The following is a 16,062-nucleotide window of genomic DNA, read 5'->3' on the forward strand; positions in this document are numbered from 1 at the left end:
TCTGGAGGATTATTAACTATCTATCAGCAAATGGTTGACCTTACCTTTTCCACTCCCTCTTTGCTGGTGAATCCAGCTCAGACTATACTTCTTACAGCTGTAATATTTGAAATGGATTATCAGTTAAAGTGTCTTTCACTTTAAATAGCACTACATTGCTATTGGGATGATCATATCACATAAAATAGTTTCCCCCTGCTTCTCCCTCTTTTCTGCAAATATCTGCTGGATATGCAGTCAGATGCATTTTTGGCAGCAGATTGTGTGACTTGAAGCTATTCACTAAGAGCCTTAGCCAAGCCCTCAGAAGTCAATATAAAACCTTCCCTTGACTTTAGTAGAATTGTGCTCTCAAAGCACTTACATGCAAGGAATGAGTGAAACCAATATAATTAAACTTAGCAGATGTATCTGGGTCACTCTGGCAGCAAAAGCTGTAATGGGGGGGGGGGGGGGGGGGGGGGGGGGGTGCGGGGGGTGGGGGGGGGGGGGGGGGGGGGCAGGGCATGTTTCGATCAGTATTTCATATCATTAGTTTTATAGCATGCTGCTTACTTTCGGGCATTTTTTCCAACTAAAATGATTCAGGAGTAAAGGGATTAATTATATCAAGCAATACTATTTTTACATCTTTAGTGTTTGATTTGGCTTTCAGTTATAATCCCCACTTTTTAAAGATTTAAAAATTTCTGATAAAACCCCGTTGTAGGAATAACTGGCATCAGAGCAAAGGACAAACAACTGATCCCCTGGAAGAAATTGAAATACTTTTTTGTGTAATAGAAAAGAAAAACAGGCTTTTTTTTTTTTAAGGTACACCGCCACCAAAGGCAAATTTAAGTTAAAAATGAAATTCCTAAAACATTTTTTCATAATAGCTAAGAGTGCTACATCTAAGGGATAATTTTGAATCCCTGTCCTGCATATAAGTGACTGGTATTTCATTTTAAAAAGTACAGGTTCAGTGAGTTTCATTAAAACCTGGTATAGCTGAATGTACCTTTATTCCAGTTCTGAGGAGTTCTTGCTGATTGTGGATTAGACTGGACCCAGGCAACAACAATTCTAATTTTTGTACCAAACTTCAGTTTGTGGCTATAAGATTGTTTAAATTGCCTACCTTTTTCATTAGGAACATTTGTGAAAAAGTACTTATGAGGCGGCAACCATTAGACAGGGAATGTATGTGAAAAAGAGAAAACATGCGAATTTCCTCCTTCTGGAAAAACATGTAAGCATATGGTAACCTTCTGTGCCTGAATTCGAAGGGATTTCTCTTGTGCCTAAAGTTAAACCTCTCTTTAAACCTTTGCTGTATCATATTTTGCTTAGTTTCTTGGTGCCTGCTACGGGAAATAGGCAGGTAGTGAGATTTTCCAAAGTGCCTTAGCATGTGAGAACTAAGCATCAAAAAAATCCAATCCACTGAAGAGAGTACATATCCTGTGATGTTAGCCATCTGGAAGCTGGATTTCCAGTCTAGCAGCTTAAGCCCTGTCTCTGCTTAGTGCTGAGCAGAGGGAAAGCAGAGGGGGCAATTCATACCCAGGGGTATGGGATGAATCCCACAGCAATATTGTCTCAAACCACTGAAGTTAGAGGAAACCTAAGTGACTGATCCAGATTAGCTGGCTGATTCCTGAAGAATAAAGATAAATGAGAACAACTTAATTTTACATTTCCTAACTAAACCAAGTGTCTGTGTATTGCAGCTCAGTCTTGCTATGTCCCTCTGTCGTAGGTCTTGCTAAATCACATAGCAAGAAAGACTAGAAATCGAATAATACTCTTCAAATTCCCATAACTGCTTGTCTGTTTCTTTTCTTATAATTTTATTTTATAGGAAATACAGTATTATCAAGGGAAATGATTTTTTGATGTTTAGAAACTTGTCTTACAAACAGCTTTAGCTTTTATTTTTGCAGCCCACACATAGATGCACCCACAGGCCAGCTCCCTTGGATTCTTATTCTGGGAAGCTCTGATATTGGCTCTATAAAATGTATATTTCGGGAAAAGATAATCATTCCCCTTCCTGCTGTCTGTTTACATTTGTGATCTGACTCAGCAATCTGCTTATGTTGAGCAGATCGTATCAATAAATGAGTTACGCTTTTCCAAACCCTTCAAAAAGTATAAGTAATAATGTTTAGCAATTGTAGGTGACACAGTTTAATAATATTTCGGTGGCATACTTTGGGTCTCTCTTCCAACAGATTGTTTTAAGTACATGAAAACAGACAAACTCTGTGTGTTTATTCATTTTATGTTGCCATTTCAGTACTGAAATAAAGTGAAAGCTCAAAATAAATGAGAACAAGTAAATTCAATCTTTTGAGTGAATTTTTTTTTTTTTTTTTTCCCTTCCATTAGCCAAATGCAGATTGCATGGATGATATACCACCAGACTTGGAAGCATCCATAGGAGGACCACCAACCAACCAGATAACAGGAGCCAGTGACATAACAGTGAACGAGAGCTCTGTAGCCCTGGATCCCCCAACACGGACTGTGGGAGTACTACAAGTCATCCAAGACGTAGACTCCTTTCCCCAGGCTGGGGAGGCCAACTTCACAACAAGCAGTAAGTTCCAATTTCTGGCAGAATTTGCACTGAAATAAATGTTTAGAAACCCCAATAACAAACTGATCTCTTGAGGGCATTTCACTGGAGCAATGGCCGTACTTTTAGCCCAGCGGGGAATCTACAGGGTAAGTAAATTTAAATATCTTGTGTTCTTCTCTACTGAATTGATGGTCAGAGTTCCTGTACTTGAAAACCAGAGCACAGTGAGATAACACTGCCAATTTGTACAAAAGAAAAAAAGGGGAGAATTTTGTATGCTTTCAGTGTGTTTAGTTTTCACTTGTGTAAAGGGGCACCATTTGAACGGGTAATTCTCAAAATGTCTTTGTGTCTCTCTGTTCCTAAAAATTATGTTCTCTCTTGAAAATCTACTTCTGACAGTTTAAAAGGAATGTTGTCAGCTGTTTCAAGTGAGGATTGTACTAGTCTTAAAATTCTCATTTTTAGGTAAAATAGCAGATCAGTAGAAAATACTTATCTGTTTGATACCAGTTGATGTATTGACAAGAGTAGTATCATCAGATATGCTTGAAGGAAGGTAGAAGAATGTAACAAAGTATAGGTTTGCGTATGGAGTTAGTGTAGGTTCTGGAAAAAATGATACATTTTTCAACCATTTCTACATACTGCTATGGGCCTGGGCATGAAAAAGAAGACAAGTAGTAATATGATGTGTAAAAGGTAGGAGACAGATGACAGAACTAAGATGAAATGATTTTACATTAGTCTCCTTACTCTGTGGAAGGACTTGATAATCACATTTTCCCTGATATTGCAGCCAGCGTCATGGCAGTGAAAATAACTTGTGGAAATGCTGGACTCGTGATCTTAGACACAGGTGACCCAGAAGTAGATTTTTAAATTTGGTTTTGTGGATTAGGTTCTGGTTTTCTTTAAAGGTTTGGCCCTTTTATGGTCTAAGTACTGAATTCAGCAAGGGGTGAGCAGCAAGGTTAATAAGCCCAGCCATCTTCCATGGCCAGCCTGTCAGCTCGTGGCATTCAGCTTTCTCAAGTATCCTTGGGTGCTGGCAAGAGCTGTTCCAAAAAAAGATATTCCTTCCAGTGATTGTTTTTTTAAATGCATTTGAAGCTGTTTTAAACAATGAAGGAAAGATGGTACCACAATGTAATAAAGACTGTGCTAGACACTGTTTTCAGCTGTGCCCTCTTAGCTCTCCTGAAGCAAGTAGCTTCTCTCACAAATAATGATCCTTGCCCCACTGTTCTTTACAAGGTCTGCTGTTAAGGTTGGGAAGGAGGGCCGTGATATGCCCTTTACACACACAGCTGCATGACAGATGCTGGGAAAAGCCAGCAGCCTGGTCCAAAGCCCAGCACAATGGGCAGTCCATGCTTTTCATCCCACGATCTTGTCAGACTGAGAAGCAGCTCTGCTGGTTTCTCACCATGAGTAACAATGGTATTGAGGCTGCCAAGGAGCACCAGAGCTCAGTAACTCTCCAGACACTCTTTTCCCTCCAGGTTTGTTTCCAGAGTCTGCAGAAGGAACAAAGACATTTTTAATTCGCTTTCCAAGTTGCCAGCTAAGTTAGATAACTGGGTGAAAAACTTGCTCTGAGCCAGCAGAGTACTGCAGGGCCTGCAGAGATGCTTTATTTTGCCTTGTTGCTCCAGTTTTCCCTCTTACCCTACATTTTCCCCCTTACCTTTAATAACATCAGGCAATAGACCCTAAGACTGGACAGTCCTGAGGGCTGACAGTGGAGCCCATGGACAAGGAAGTCACACCAAGGCCAGTGGTCTGTCCTGGCACACAGGCAGCAAACCATGAATCACCTGAAGAGACTGGCCATGTCTGGAGAAGGACTGTGAAAAGAGTTTTTCCCTGGTTATTTTCCCCGAGAGAGAGCAGGAGAAGAGGACTTGAGTTCTGTAAATGTTGTGAACCTCATGCCATCACAGGGGTGGCTGGGGACCCACTGCTAAAAGCAGGCCTTTCCAGTTGTTTTGTGAGGAAAGAAGAGTCCTGAGGAAAACTCAAAGCACCTTGGGACTTCCCAAACCCAGATGTGTGCCTGTCTATGCTGTAGTTGCCACACAGTCACTCAGGGAACTTTGATTTGATGCTTGGTTAGCTCTTGTCACTCACTCATCGTTGATATCTAGACATGAATCTTCATCTGGATTTCTCATCTCAGAGGGGAATACAATACTTGAATATTCAGCAGTGGTAAATGTGCAACTTAACCTGCTGTCACCACCACATCCAAAGTGGTGTGTTTTGTAGTAGTTCCCAGAAGCAGCCATTTGACCCCTTTTTGCAGCAGAGCTGCAACAAAGAAGAGGTCTTTGGTTAGGAGTTAGGGGCTGAGTTCCAGCAGTGATGGAAATTTGTCTCTCCGGTCAGCTTATGTGAATTTGGGGCGTTCAGGCACTCTGAAAGGTAGAATTTGGCATCTTGGGCAGCCTGAACTCTTAAGCCAGTGAAAGGGACCTTATATATAGTTGTGGTATGAACCCAAATGGTAACTAAATCAGAGGGCAGATGTAGGCTAAATAACTGGGTCATAGCTGTCATAATAGATGGGACTTCATAGGCACTGTGTCTGTTTATTGTATTCAGGCATTGTATTTCTCATTTCCAGAATCCTCAGTTACACAACTGCAGCGCTTGCTGAGCGTGCCCTTTCTGTGAACTAGGCTGCCTGGGAATTTGTAAGCGATGACGCTGGTTGCTCCTAGGAATCTTTGCTGAAGTTGCTAGGTTCTGGCCTCTTTATATAGCATTAGTGATGGAGCCTACTCTGAGGCTGAATCTGCACTGGAAGGTTTTCTTCCTTTTGTTATTGAACCTGTGCAGACTCCAAGGCTCCAGTGTGGTCTTGACATGGCATCCTGCACCCGGCACCACAAGTCCTTTCATCCTTCCTTATTCTTCACAAAGTCCAGGAGTTGCCTTCTTCCTTCCACCCACTTCTGCAATATTTTTCACTTAATTGTTGCATTCTTTTTGTCTGTTGATTAATCGTTCTGGTATTGTTGTCTTGGTTTGGGTTTAATTTCCCTTTCTGTGTTTCCAGTGATTATTCAGAGCCAGAAGAGCTCCCACAGTGTGTGTCTGGAGGGAGGATCTTTCCAGAATACTGTTCACTTTGGGTAAAATTCCATCTCCATGGTGGCAAAGCTCCTACCTACTTCAGTGGGGCAAGATTTTAATTTCTGGAGCTCAGCCAGTGCTTTTGTTCTTTCTTCTGTGTGTATGCTCGGCACATGTTTCCTTTTCTCTCCCTCCCTTTTGCTCCCTATGCTCCTGAATAGGTAATGTCTTCCCTAAGACCCTGGGAGATGTACTGTATTATGAGCATCTGGATGGGACTTCATTTGGGGGTCAGTCCCTAGAGTTCCTTGCTGAACTAAGCATCTCCTGTTTAGTAGCACTGAGGACTTGAAAATGGACCAGCAGTTTCTCCCAGCTGCCTTCTACCAAGTCTTCATCAAGTCCCTTGGGCATATCAACAGCCCAAAGTCTGTTTGGTATTTAATCTTACTGATTGTTTGCTCTCCGTGGTGGGATTTTCTGTAGGATCCTGGGATAGCATCCTGCAATAAATTTCTGTAATCAACTGTTGAAAATGTATTGATGGACAAAGTGAAAAACTGGAGTTGGGGAAAAAAAAAAAGGAAAGCAGGAGGTTGAAAAAATTCCGTGAAATACCTAAGAGTTCATCTCAGCTGAGTTTACTGCTTTGACCCTATAACTTTTCAGCTCTCCAAAGGGTATGAAAGAAAATAACCTAAGGATCTTTTTCTACAATAGTGCATCATAGCAATCTCTGTTCCTAGTTTTTCATACTGAGTTATGCAAAATGCTAACATCTTTGGAAATTTCAATGCAGGTGGAATTTCCTGCTCTACAGATGATGTGGGTGGGAGCTGGACTTGGCTAAGATCTGAACTTGAAGAAGTTCTGAGCTAGCTTTGGAGGGTGGATTTGGGATTTGAGGAGGACATTGCAATATTCTTTGAGTCAGGCTCAGCTGGGATTGAATGATATGGTTAAAAAAGGTAGTTTTCTGGGAAAGTAGCATCTAGATATTCTAAAGGTTGTGTGGTGACCCTTGCAGGTGAAAAGTAGTTAATTTTTTTCATCTTTATATAGGTTATTTATCTCCCTCAAGCATTTGCTAATTTCTGCAGAAAGTAATGTGCACTGCCCGAGTCTTTGCCCTCTCTTCATAAATACTTCTAGTTTTTCAGTTTAGACAAGCTTTTATATTCTGTTCGGTGGGATGTCTCATCCTACTGCATAAGGCCTCAGAAATCCCACTAGCACAATCTCTGTATTGGAGGAAGATCCATAAATAATTTTACTGCAAACATGAACGGGACTTTTAGTACAGAACACCACAAGCTCTCCCCCGAGGTGTCATATCACCTGCAAAGTCAACAGAGCTTAGTGGACTGTATGGCAAGTGTGGGCAGTCTAGAGAATACCAGCAGTTCCTTTTCTGCCTCTCATTTTGTTCTTTCCATAAAACCCTGCCAACGTACAGCTCATCGTGACTGTTAGGACCCTTTCAAATCTCTTTGATAGCTCTTCATTAAATCTATTAATATAACTTTTGAAGTAATTATTTTGATCTGTGTATGTCTAAAATGTCTTTTTGAAGAATAATCAGCCTTTGGAAGTGGATGAAAGTGCATGATAAGGATCTGATCCACTGTTGTCTTGTAACCACTTGACTGTTCCTCCTTGCTATTAATAGTGGGTTTCTTGGGCGGAATGTAAAGGGGGAGGAAAAGGTGGAAAAACTCCCTAGACAGTAGTTAATGCAGAAAGTTACTAACACTTGCATTAGCAAGTTCTTACACTGTCCCAGAGGGAGAACACTGATGGGACCTAGTTAAAGACTGAGCAGATTGGGTCCCATTTGCCTGGCATGTGACAGAACTCCTGGTGGCTCTATTAAAAGCTTGTGAGGATCTTGCACTAAACTGTTGTCATGGGCTGAAACTGCCAGTGAGCCGAGCTTCTAGATTTGTTTTGAGACTAAGATTGGTGCCAACATAGCATTGGTGGTTTGAAAGAGTCACCAAGTGAAACATAACTGGCACTAAAAATGTACTTTGGATTATTACATACACCTACAAGACTCCTGCCAGACTCTGAATGGACAGTGAAGCTTTCCTGTTATAAAACTGCTCCTCCTTTCCATATGTTAAGATGTGAAATACAGAAAGTGCTTCTGTACAGCGAATTGCAAAAGGGGATGTACAAAATGCTGTGAAACAAGGAGCAAATTTAAATTTGTTTTGTTTGTTTTCTGTTTCACATCTCTTGTATATATTGACAGAGCAGGGATTAAACCATTAGTTCAACAGCTGTGATATGGCACATGCAGCAGACTGGCCTAACCTAGGGTGCCAAAAATGCTGCAGATCTCAAGAAACTTGCTTAATAATTGAGTCTAGGAAGAGATTTAAAAGAAAGTGTTCATCTTCAGTAGTGGAAGCTCCATTTGTAAGTCTGTCTCTATATCTAAATTCGTCCCTAGCTTGCCACTCTCTGTCCCAGATTACAAGTTCCTGCCTCCATATTGCTTTTGAGTTGTGCAGCTACCTTGGGAGCCCAATCCAGAAGCCAACCAATTTCTTCCTGGTGGGTTTTTTTTAGTTTGTATCAGTTCCCTGATCCAGAAGTTGTTGTACCAGTACAACAGGAGGAAAGAAATGTTGAGCACAAGAGAAGAGAGGACTGGGACCAGTGATAAGATAGCTTGTGTCTTTTTTTATATTTCACTGTCTTAAGTAGACAGTTGGATAAAACATTGAACAAGAAAGCTTTTAAAGCAAAATAGACAATGTAGAGTAAAATACAAATCTGAACTGCAGAGAGACCAGATGATAATAGTAGCTGATCTCTTTGATTTATGCTTGACGAGGAAAGCCTTGCCTTGCAAGAGATATTTAGTATCTTGCATACAATTGGCTTAATTATTTAGGACTGATTCTCACATATCTTGATGTATGTGCAGTTTCTGTTCTCATCAGTTTTTACACAAAAGCCTCCACTGAATTCACCAGGAAGTGCTGTTTAAAATACAATGTGCCACTGTGATTCTTAATCTTTTCATTACCAATTCAGGGACAAAACCAAATGGGAGACACAAGGGCCCAGCTTGGATCAGCACCTGAAAATAAGAATTATGAAGTAAGACAGAACAATGGTTCTGTAGCCAGGCAGGCAGAGGAAAGGGAGGATTCCAGAGTTAGTGCTGCTCGTTGCTGCCAGTATTTCAGACAGATAGGCAAGGCAAAAGTGATGCTCACCTGTACTGCACAGAGCCCAGAGACCTCTACCAGGGTCAGGCTCAGCTGAACCAGTCAGTACATACAGAGGTGGACTTTCAAAAACCTCACAGGTAAGAGCAGATTACAGCAAGCAAACAGATCTCATAAATTCAGTGGGAAAAGACAGGCAGTGAAAAGGCAGCTGTGCCTGTGGGTGAATAAAAACAGGAGGTTGAAGTACAGGAGGTACTCAGAAAGTAATGTCATTTCCTCAGCAGTCACTCCTGATTCTGCTTGCATGGGTTATTGCTCTGAGTGCCTTGCTTCATGATGGAGCTTTCATTTAGTGCTCTGCAGTGTTGTGAACCACTTTGAAGGTAACTCAAATCAAAGAAGTCAGGCAAGAGCTCTGCTGATACAATGTTTCCAGTCATTGGTATGTAATGTTTTTCTCCTTATTCATCTAGGCTTTGAGCCTGTGAACGTGCAAGAGGATCATCTGCACAAGGGAGCTGTCTGGCTTCTCCCAAGCATTTAAAGGGTCACATGCATACTTACACCTGTACGTGTTGTGTTGTAACCAGCAGTTCTGACTTCTCAAAAAGCACAGAAGAGTTGCATTTAGAAGAGTTTAAGTGAAAGGGGGAGAGGGAGGGGAATGGTTTCTCCAGATTCCTGTAGGGGCAACAGCTCAAGCTTTCACATATGGTCTCTAATACTCTACGATTTCAGCTTCAAAAAAATAAGTGGTATTTGCTCATAAGACATTAGGCAAGTCCTGCTCTTTCTTTCATTACTTACCTCCAACTCCTGCAGAAATTAGGGCACTTCAGGGATCCTTTAGGGTTGCCACAGTAACCAGGTCACTTCACCTAGAAGTGAGAGTTCTCAATCTTTAGTAACTGGACTTCTTGTTGATCTGGATGTGGGCAATTTTAAGTGAAGATAGGGCCTGAAACTGTTGAAACTGGTAGGCCAGATGGAGAAAGTGGCTTCTGAGTGTTTATAGGAAACATGAATGATCAGAAAAGAAGTAGGTAACAGGTCAAGCCCAATATCTGAGAGGAAATATCCAACTACTGGCATGAGTGTTAGAGGATTTTCTCCTGCCTCAGAGCCAGGAGAGGTGCGTAAGCCCTCACATTTAGAGATGCTGAAAATAGGACCCATGTGGATATATTCTTGCCCAGCTAGATGCCATCTTTGCCACTCCAGTGACAAGGCTGATATACTGAGAAATATACTCAGGCTGTACTCAGCACAGTGCACAGTAGCATCAGAGTTGCATTAATGAATATCCACCAAAATTAGCCTTATATCGTGACTATCTTTTTCAAGGGCCAATACATGTGACTGTTCTTTTCATTGTAACTCATGTTAACATGTCTGAGCCACTCAGAGAGTAGGCAAGAACATATGCAGTAGAACATATGCAATAATTAAACCATATAATAATACACACAATGTCCAAAACAACTTAGGTGGACATCTCTGTGAATTCCTGCTGTACTTGCCACTCTCTGGGTCCTATAAGACAATGAAAAAACATACTCCTACAGGAAAAGTGTATAGAAAATGTGTAGAACAAAGAATGAATATGGAAAGCACTTAAGTGAAATAGCTTTATTAAACTGTAGCATCTCAAGGAGGGGGGAAGGGGATCACACAAAGGAGGTTTAAAGTCTGCCAGTTCCTTACACAGGTAATTAAATAACGCAGTGTTTTCAGCTGCCAGCGTTTCTTTGGGAGGCAGCCACCCAATGTGGTGTGTCACGTATGCATGACAAACCTGACTTCAGATTTTTGCCCCCATGTGCACGGGATATTGAATTCAACTGAGGTGTTGCTAAACTTTATTGCTTCCCTGTAGTTGCCTTTTGGAAAGGTATTGGCACCAGCAAATTGTCTTTCTGCGTATGAATAGCTGTCAGTCTGCAAGACCAAAATAGTCTCACTGAAGGAAATTTTAGAAAAATGACCCTCTGCTAACCTGCTCTGGGAGATGTAATGTGCTCCCAGCTGTGGAGTAACCTGCAGCCTAAAAGTACACTTCAAAGGAAGCAGTTTTGAGGAAAAGCTGTGATGGAAAGGTTATGTTTTTAGTTTTCACCCTCAAAAGGGCCTTGTTAAACTACTCTAATGGCTGCATATTCCACAGGGCAGAAACAATTACATGTGCTTGCAGTAATTAATTCCTTCTGCCTTGCATTTTTTTTAATTAATCCTTCAGTTTTTGCTTGATTTTGACCGAAAGATGCAAGTCCCCTTCCCTTGTTAAAACTGAAAATTTACTATGAATTTATATTCAGCTTCTAAAAGCCCTCTTTCCAGACTAGATATATAATACAACAATTTAATCTTTTTTGTTTTCTAAAAGCTCATGAGGTCTGTCTATTGTTCTGAAACTTCCTGGGAGCCTTCTGGAAACTACTACTTCTCAATTAGAGGAATTAAAAGTGAAGAACTTGAATAAAAAAAGAAAAGGCAAAAGGGGTTAAAACCAAAATTAATGTTACAGAGTTTTGACTCTAACTTTACGGTAGTGTTCCCAAGGAAAATCATAATGAACAGTGCAAAGGCATTTATGTTTTCAAAGTCACATGGTTCATTTCCAGGTTTTCACAGAGCTTTTGTTACTTTTATTTTTCCAGGTATGTTGGTACACAGGGTAATAACTCTTTCTTCTGCCTCTCCAAAGAGTGTGAATGCTTAGAAATCAAAAGAAAGTGGAACAGGAGTATGTGTTAACTAAAAAGATTGAAACAGAGACAGAATGCTTTAATGCGGAGAAACAGTGTTTTAAAATTATTCTCTTCCAATTTGTTTCACTTTGTAGAATGTTAGGGAGGTCGTGATGGTAGTGGTGGTGGCCAAGTGACCTAATGAACATATTTTCTAGTAGAATTCCAGAGGCAGTTTGTTGAAACTAAAGTTGACCTTTCCCATCCACTGCTTTGAGAAGAAACTCTGAAAATGGATGTCTTGGCTTTGGCCTTTCTCATGTTCTCATGAGCATTTCATCAAGAGTCCCTGATAAAAGCTGTGGCTTGGAGGGGTTTTTCTGATGCCAGAAGTTGTTCAGTTGAAACTAGATTGTGACTGGAGGCTTATTTGAAAGGAAATGCTAAATGACCCTAGATTTGTATAGCCTAAAACCAGTCCCTATTGATGTCCCTACTGGATTTCCTACCGGCCTGACCCAGGCCTCCAAGGGCAGTTGGCCAGTGAGAAGTTATCCTGAGATGCCCTTTTGGCAGCTTTAGTGGCCTTTAGGTGAGATTGAGTTCCCTCTTCAGCGTTAGCTTTGCTGCTTATCATCCTGGCTGCCCCTCTCTGGGTTTTGTCACATCTGGAATTTTGCAAGCCAGTAAATGGAGCTCACTTTTTTGTGATGTTACTTGTGTGAACCACAAGCAAGGAAGCAAAAGGAGGTAGGTAAATGAGGAGGGAGCATGCTTGCACTCTTTAAGCTGGAGAAACAAAACTGTTGGTTTCAGATCTCAGGTCAAGAAAAACTGTGCTACACTGTTTTTCATAAGGGCTCATTTTGAACTCATTTTTAACTCAATGAGAAAGGGAGACAGGCAGGAAGGAGACACAGGATCAGAAGGAGACTCACATTAAATTGATTTGAGCTCTTTAAATCAAAATTGTCAATTTAGTTTCAGTTGTTGTAAAGGCTGATTTTTGTTTTCTTCTTACATTTTTATACGTGTCTTTTCCAACAAGACTTGAATGTAGGTGGCCTGACCTGGCACATCAAAGATTTATTTTTTAGTGGGGAAAAAAAAAAAAGTTGAGCTATTCCAAGATTGTCAAAGAAATGTTTCAATTAAAAGGAGATTGGCATCAAGTAATTTAAAATTTCTTAAATGAACAAAAGAGATAAACAGTTGACCTCTTCCTTTATGAATGCTTTTCTTGATTGTTTTTCTGTGCTCATGTATTCTCTGTATACACAGACAAGCTTGTTAGAATTTTATCTGGTGCATTAGCCCTGCTACAAGACACAAGTAACATTTTGGACAATTCTGCTCCAAACAAGCAGTGGTTCTGTATACCTCCTAGTCATATGCTAATCATCATTTCATGTGCTAGTGATGAGTTTTAAATGTGCTCATTTTTCTTTCCTGTAGAATGCTTTTGGTCAGATCAGAAATATTGCTAAATCCTTTAAGCAAACTGTGGAAGCATCCTCAAGGAGATGCAAAGGACATTGAACCATTTTACTTTTCCAAAAAGAAAAGGTTTTGATACAGTCACTGAGTTTGGGGTTTTTTTATTTCCAAACTGATGAAAAACATTTATACATAGACCAACTAAATCAGGGGTTTAAGTTTTCAGGAAGTCCTGGTAGAGATGTTCCTGCTGGAAACTGTGGGCTGCTTCTGCCTGCACAGATCAACTTTACTTTTCCTGCTAGTACTCAGTCACAGTTATATGAGATTTATAGATCCTACCAGCACTGACAGTGTCATCTCCTACCTACCAATCCAAGAATGTCAGCAGCAGTCAGTCATTTGCACCCTCTACAAAATGCTGACCCACAGCATACAGCTGCCCAGTGGCACACAAGGACCTTCCTGGTACACAGATCATCCAGATAGTGAGAAGTTCTCATTTTAGGAAATCTTAAGTACAAAAGTTCACATTTTGCTGTTGGGGGCTGTGGTCAGGTTTGCTTCTAAATCAAACAACTGGCCACAAGTGTAGGTAGAGAACTGATAGTGAAACGTTTGAGTAGGCTGTGGGGAATATCAGAGCTGGAATAAAGCTGTTCAAAAGCTGCATAATTACACTGGAATATGAAATGTGTTTCAAGGCTTTACAGGCTTGTGAGGTTTAAGAGAAAGGAGCATTAGCAGCTGAACTCATCTGTCATCATAGGATGTAAAAAAAAAAAAAAAGAAATCTCTGTGGGTTGGTGTTGCATGAAGGGTTCTTTTGAAAAGCAGGTATTACAGCTTTAACTGCCACCCATCTGTGGTTCTGCACTGGCAGAGAGACGAACTAAGTAGCTGGGGAGCTTGTGCAGTGAATGATACTAATTGCTAGCAAATCTGAAAGGAATTATATCATGCAGCCACTACAATGGTGGAGAATAGACTCAACTACCCAGGACATCCCTTCCAGTGCAAGTCTCCTACAGCTTCCCCTTTAAATACAGAGCAATAGTCCATGTGTTAAAGATACTTTTCCACTGGAGCTATTTTGAACTGTGGTTTCTGCACTGCCTGCTCTTTTTCTTGCTATTGTTTTGAAACAACATCGTCACTTAGACTCCAGAGAAGATGGAAAATCAGAGAATAGTGAAGTATTCCAGGTTTTTTCAGTATTTTAAAGGAGGCATTTTTGTTAGCTCCAGAAGTTGGTAATAACTTATCTTGAGTGTTTGTCAGTGTTCAGTGAAGATCAAGACTGTCCTTTCTCTGTGTGTGTATGAGGGAGGATCAGACAAAAGTACCCACCAAGAGTGTATCTGAACACAGGGCACTAGAAATTAAGTGTACACTGTTTTCAAATAGGATTAAAACTTCCTCCTGTAAGGATTCTGTAAAACTGGATGTTAAAGAAAGCTTTCCTTGCAGAATTTTTAATTTAGGGGCTTCAAAAGAGGAAGTGCATGGATACTCTAAGATGCCATAGAAAGGAGATTCAGATTAGTAGAACAGTTATTTTGAAATTATCTAGAATTTATTTTAAAAAACTACTTCAATTCTAATGAAATTAAGAGATGACACTTCAGTCTGTCATGTTATTTTGCTTCATTGATAATGGACATCTAAATGGCAGAAATTGTTTCTTCTGTATGGAAAACTGGACATTCTTATTTCATTGATCATTCTATTAGTTCTTAAATGGGTTTTGTAGACATAAAAAATGCCTTGCTAACCAACTGAACTGTCCCCTCTGTATTTAGAAAAATGCCTTTTTACCTATGTGCCCAACTTGGAAGAGAAGAAATAGTATAGCTGTAGGGTATGGCTGTAGTGATCTGGTCAGGTTCTTACTTTGTTTCAATATGTGCATCAGACTTATCTGCAGAATATTGTACTGTTGCTGATGCCACACCTTCAAGAATCACTACATCTATAACTTGATGGAGTTTGTGAGACTGAAAAGCATGTGCTTTGCTTTTAAACTGGAGTTTTTTAGAGAGACACTGAGGCTCTGTGATTCTGGGGGTTTTTTTCTGTTGTTACAAGAGCTTTTTCTAGAGCTGAGTTGCACTTAACTCAGTCTTTATCTGTTGAGCTGCAGTAGGTAGATAAGCCATATCCTATAACAAAAAATATAGTTAAGCTATCCAATTCAAATCAGGTTAGATAGTCCTGTAAAGTTCAAGAATATATTTTCTCCGAGTCGTTGTGCTGTTCATGTCCAGTATTCTCTGGTTTTTGCACTTGTGAGAACTGATCTTTAGCCTAAGCAGTGTACTTTGGTCAAATGTCTCCCAGTTTTTTGGGGACATGTACCTGACAGTCCTGTGAGCATGTGACAGGAGATTAGAAGTGGTCACATCCTGCAAGTCCACATGTGGGAGCTGGTGGAGGGAACACTGATTTCACAGTGACGTGTCAGAGGGTAAAAAAAAAAAAAAAGGTAAGACATACAATGTTATGGTCTCTGCACGTGTTTGTTGTTGTGCAGCCCTTAGGTAGCATGCGGGCTGATGAAGAGTGGAGGGATGGATGACCTCGGAATGCTATCCCAATCTGCCCTGACTTGTCAGGCACAGTGGTCCCACAGCTGTGTCCTGCCTCAGGCACTGGAGCAGTTGCTGCAACAGTCGAGCCCGTTCTCAAGCATGTTGTTTCCTTGTACTGAACGAAAAGAAAGACTCTTTTGCCCTGAAAGTAAAAGTTACTCTGTTAAAAGTTGTATTTTGCTAGTGACAGCAGTAAAACTGACTTATCCGATACGCAGGTTCCTCCAACAACCACTGTGGGATTTTTCTCTTTTGGCTCCATTACTGTGGGCATTTTTTTCATGTCTAATGAGAAGACATCCTGGGCGAAATTTTTATCATGGACATTTCTAATGGTATTCAATTTCAGCCAAGGATCACTGTCCCCAACATGCATGGTGAGGAAGAAGATCCTAACAACGACACATCCTAATGACTTGCCCCTTTATCCTGGAAGTGCTCTGGAGATCTCAGGTGGAGACCAGTGTTAGCAACATTGGAAAGGAAGGCAAAACCATGTGTGAGAGAGAGGG

At 40.7% G+C, this 16,062-nt stretch overlaps 1 protein-coding gene across 1 annotated transcript in view; it reads left to right on the top strand.

Annotated features, from left to right (window-relative positions):
* Window positions 1-16,062, top strand: part of RNF150 (ring finger protein 150) — a 119,638-nt gene that overhangs the window by 86,555 nt on the left and 17,021 nt on the right. The window contains exon 6 of the mRNA XM_027652680.1: window positions 2,374-2,584. Within this exon, the coding sequence (XP_027508481.1) occupies window positions 2,374-2,584 (211 nt within the window). The remainder of the gene's footprint in view (window positions 1-2,373; window positions 2,585-16,062) is intronic.

This window comes from Corapipo altera, unplaced genomic scaffold (assembly GCF_003945725.1).
Source record: "Corapipo altera isolate COAL_440 unplaced genomic scaffold, ASM394572v1 69, whole genome shotgun sequence".
In the NCBI taxonomy this organism is placed as follows: Eukaryota; Metazoa; Chordata; class Aves; order Passeriformes; family Pipridae; genus Corapipo; species Corapipo altera.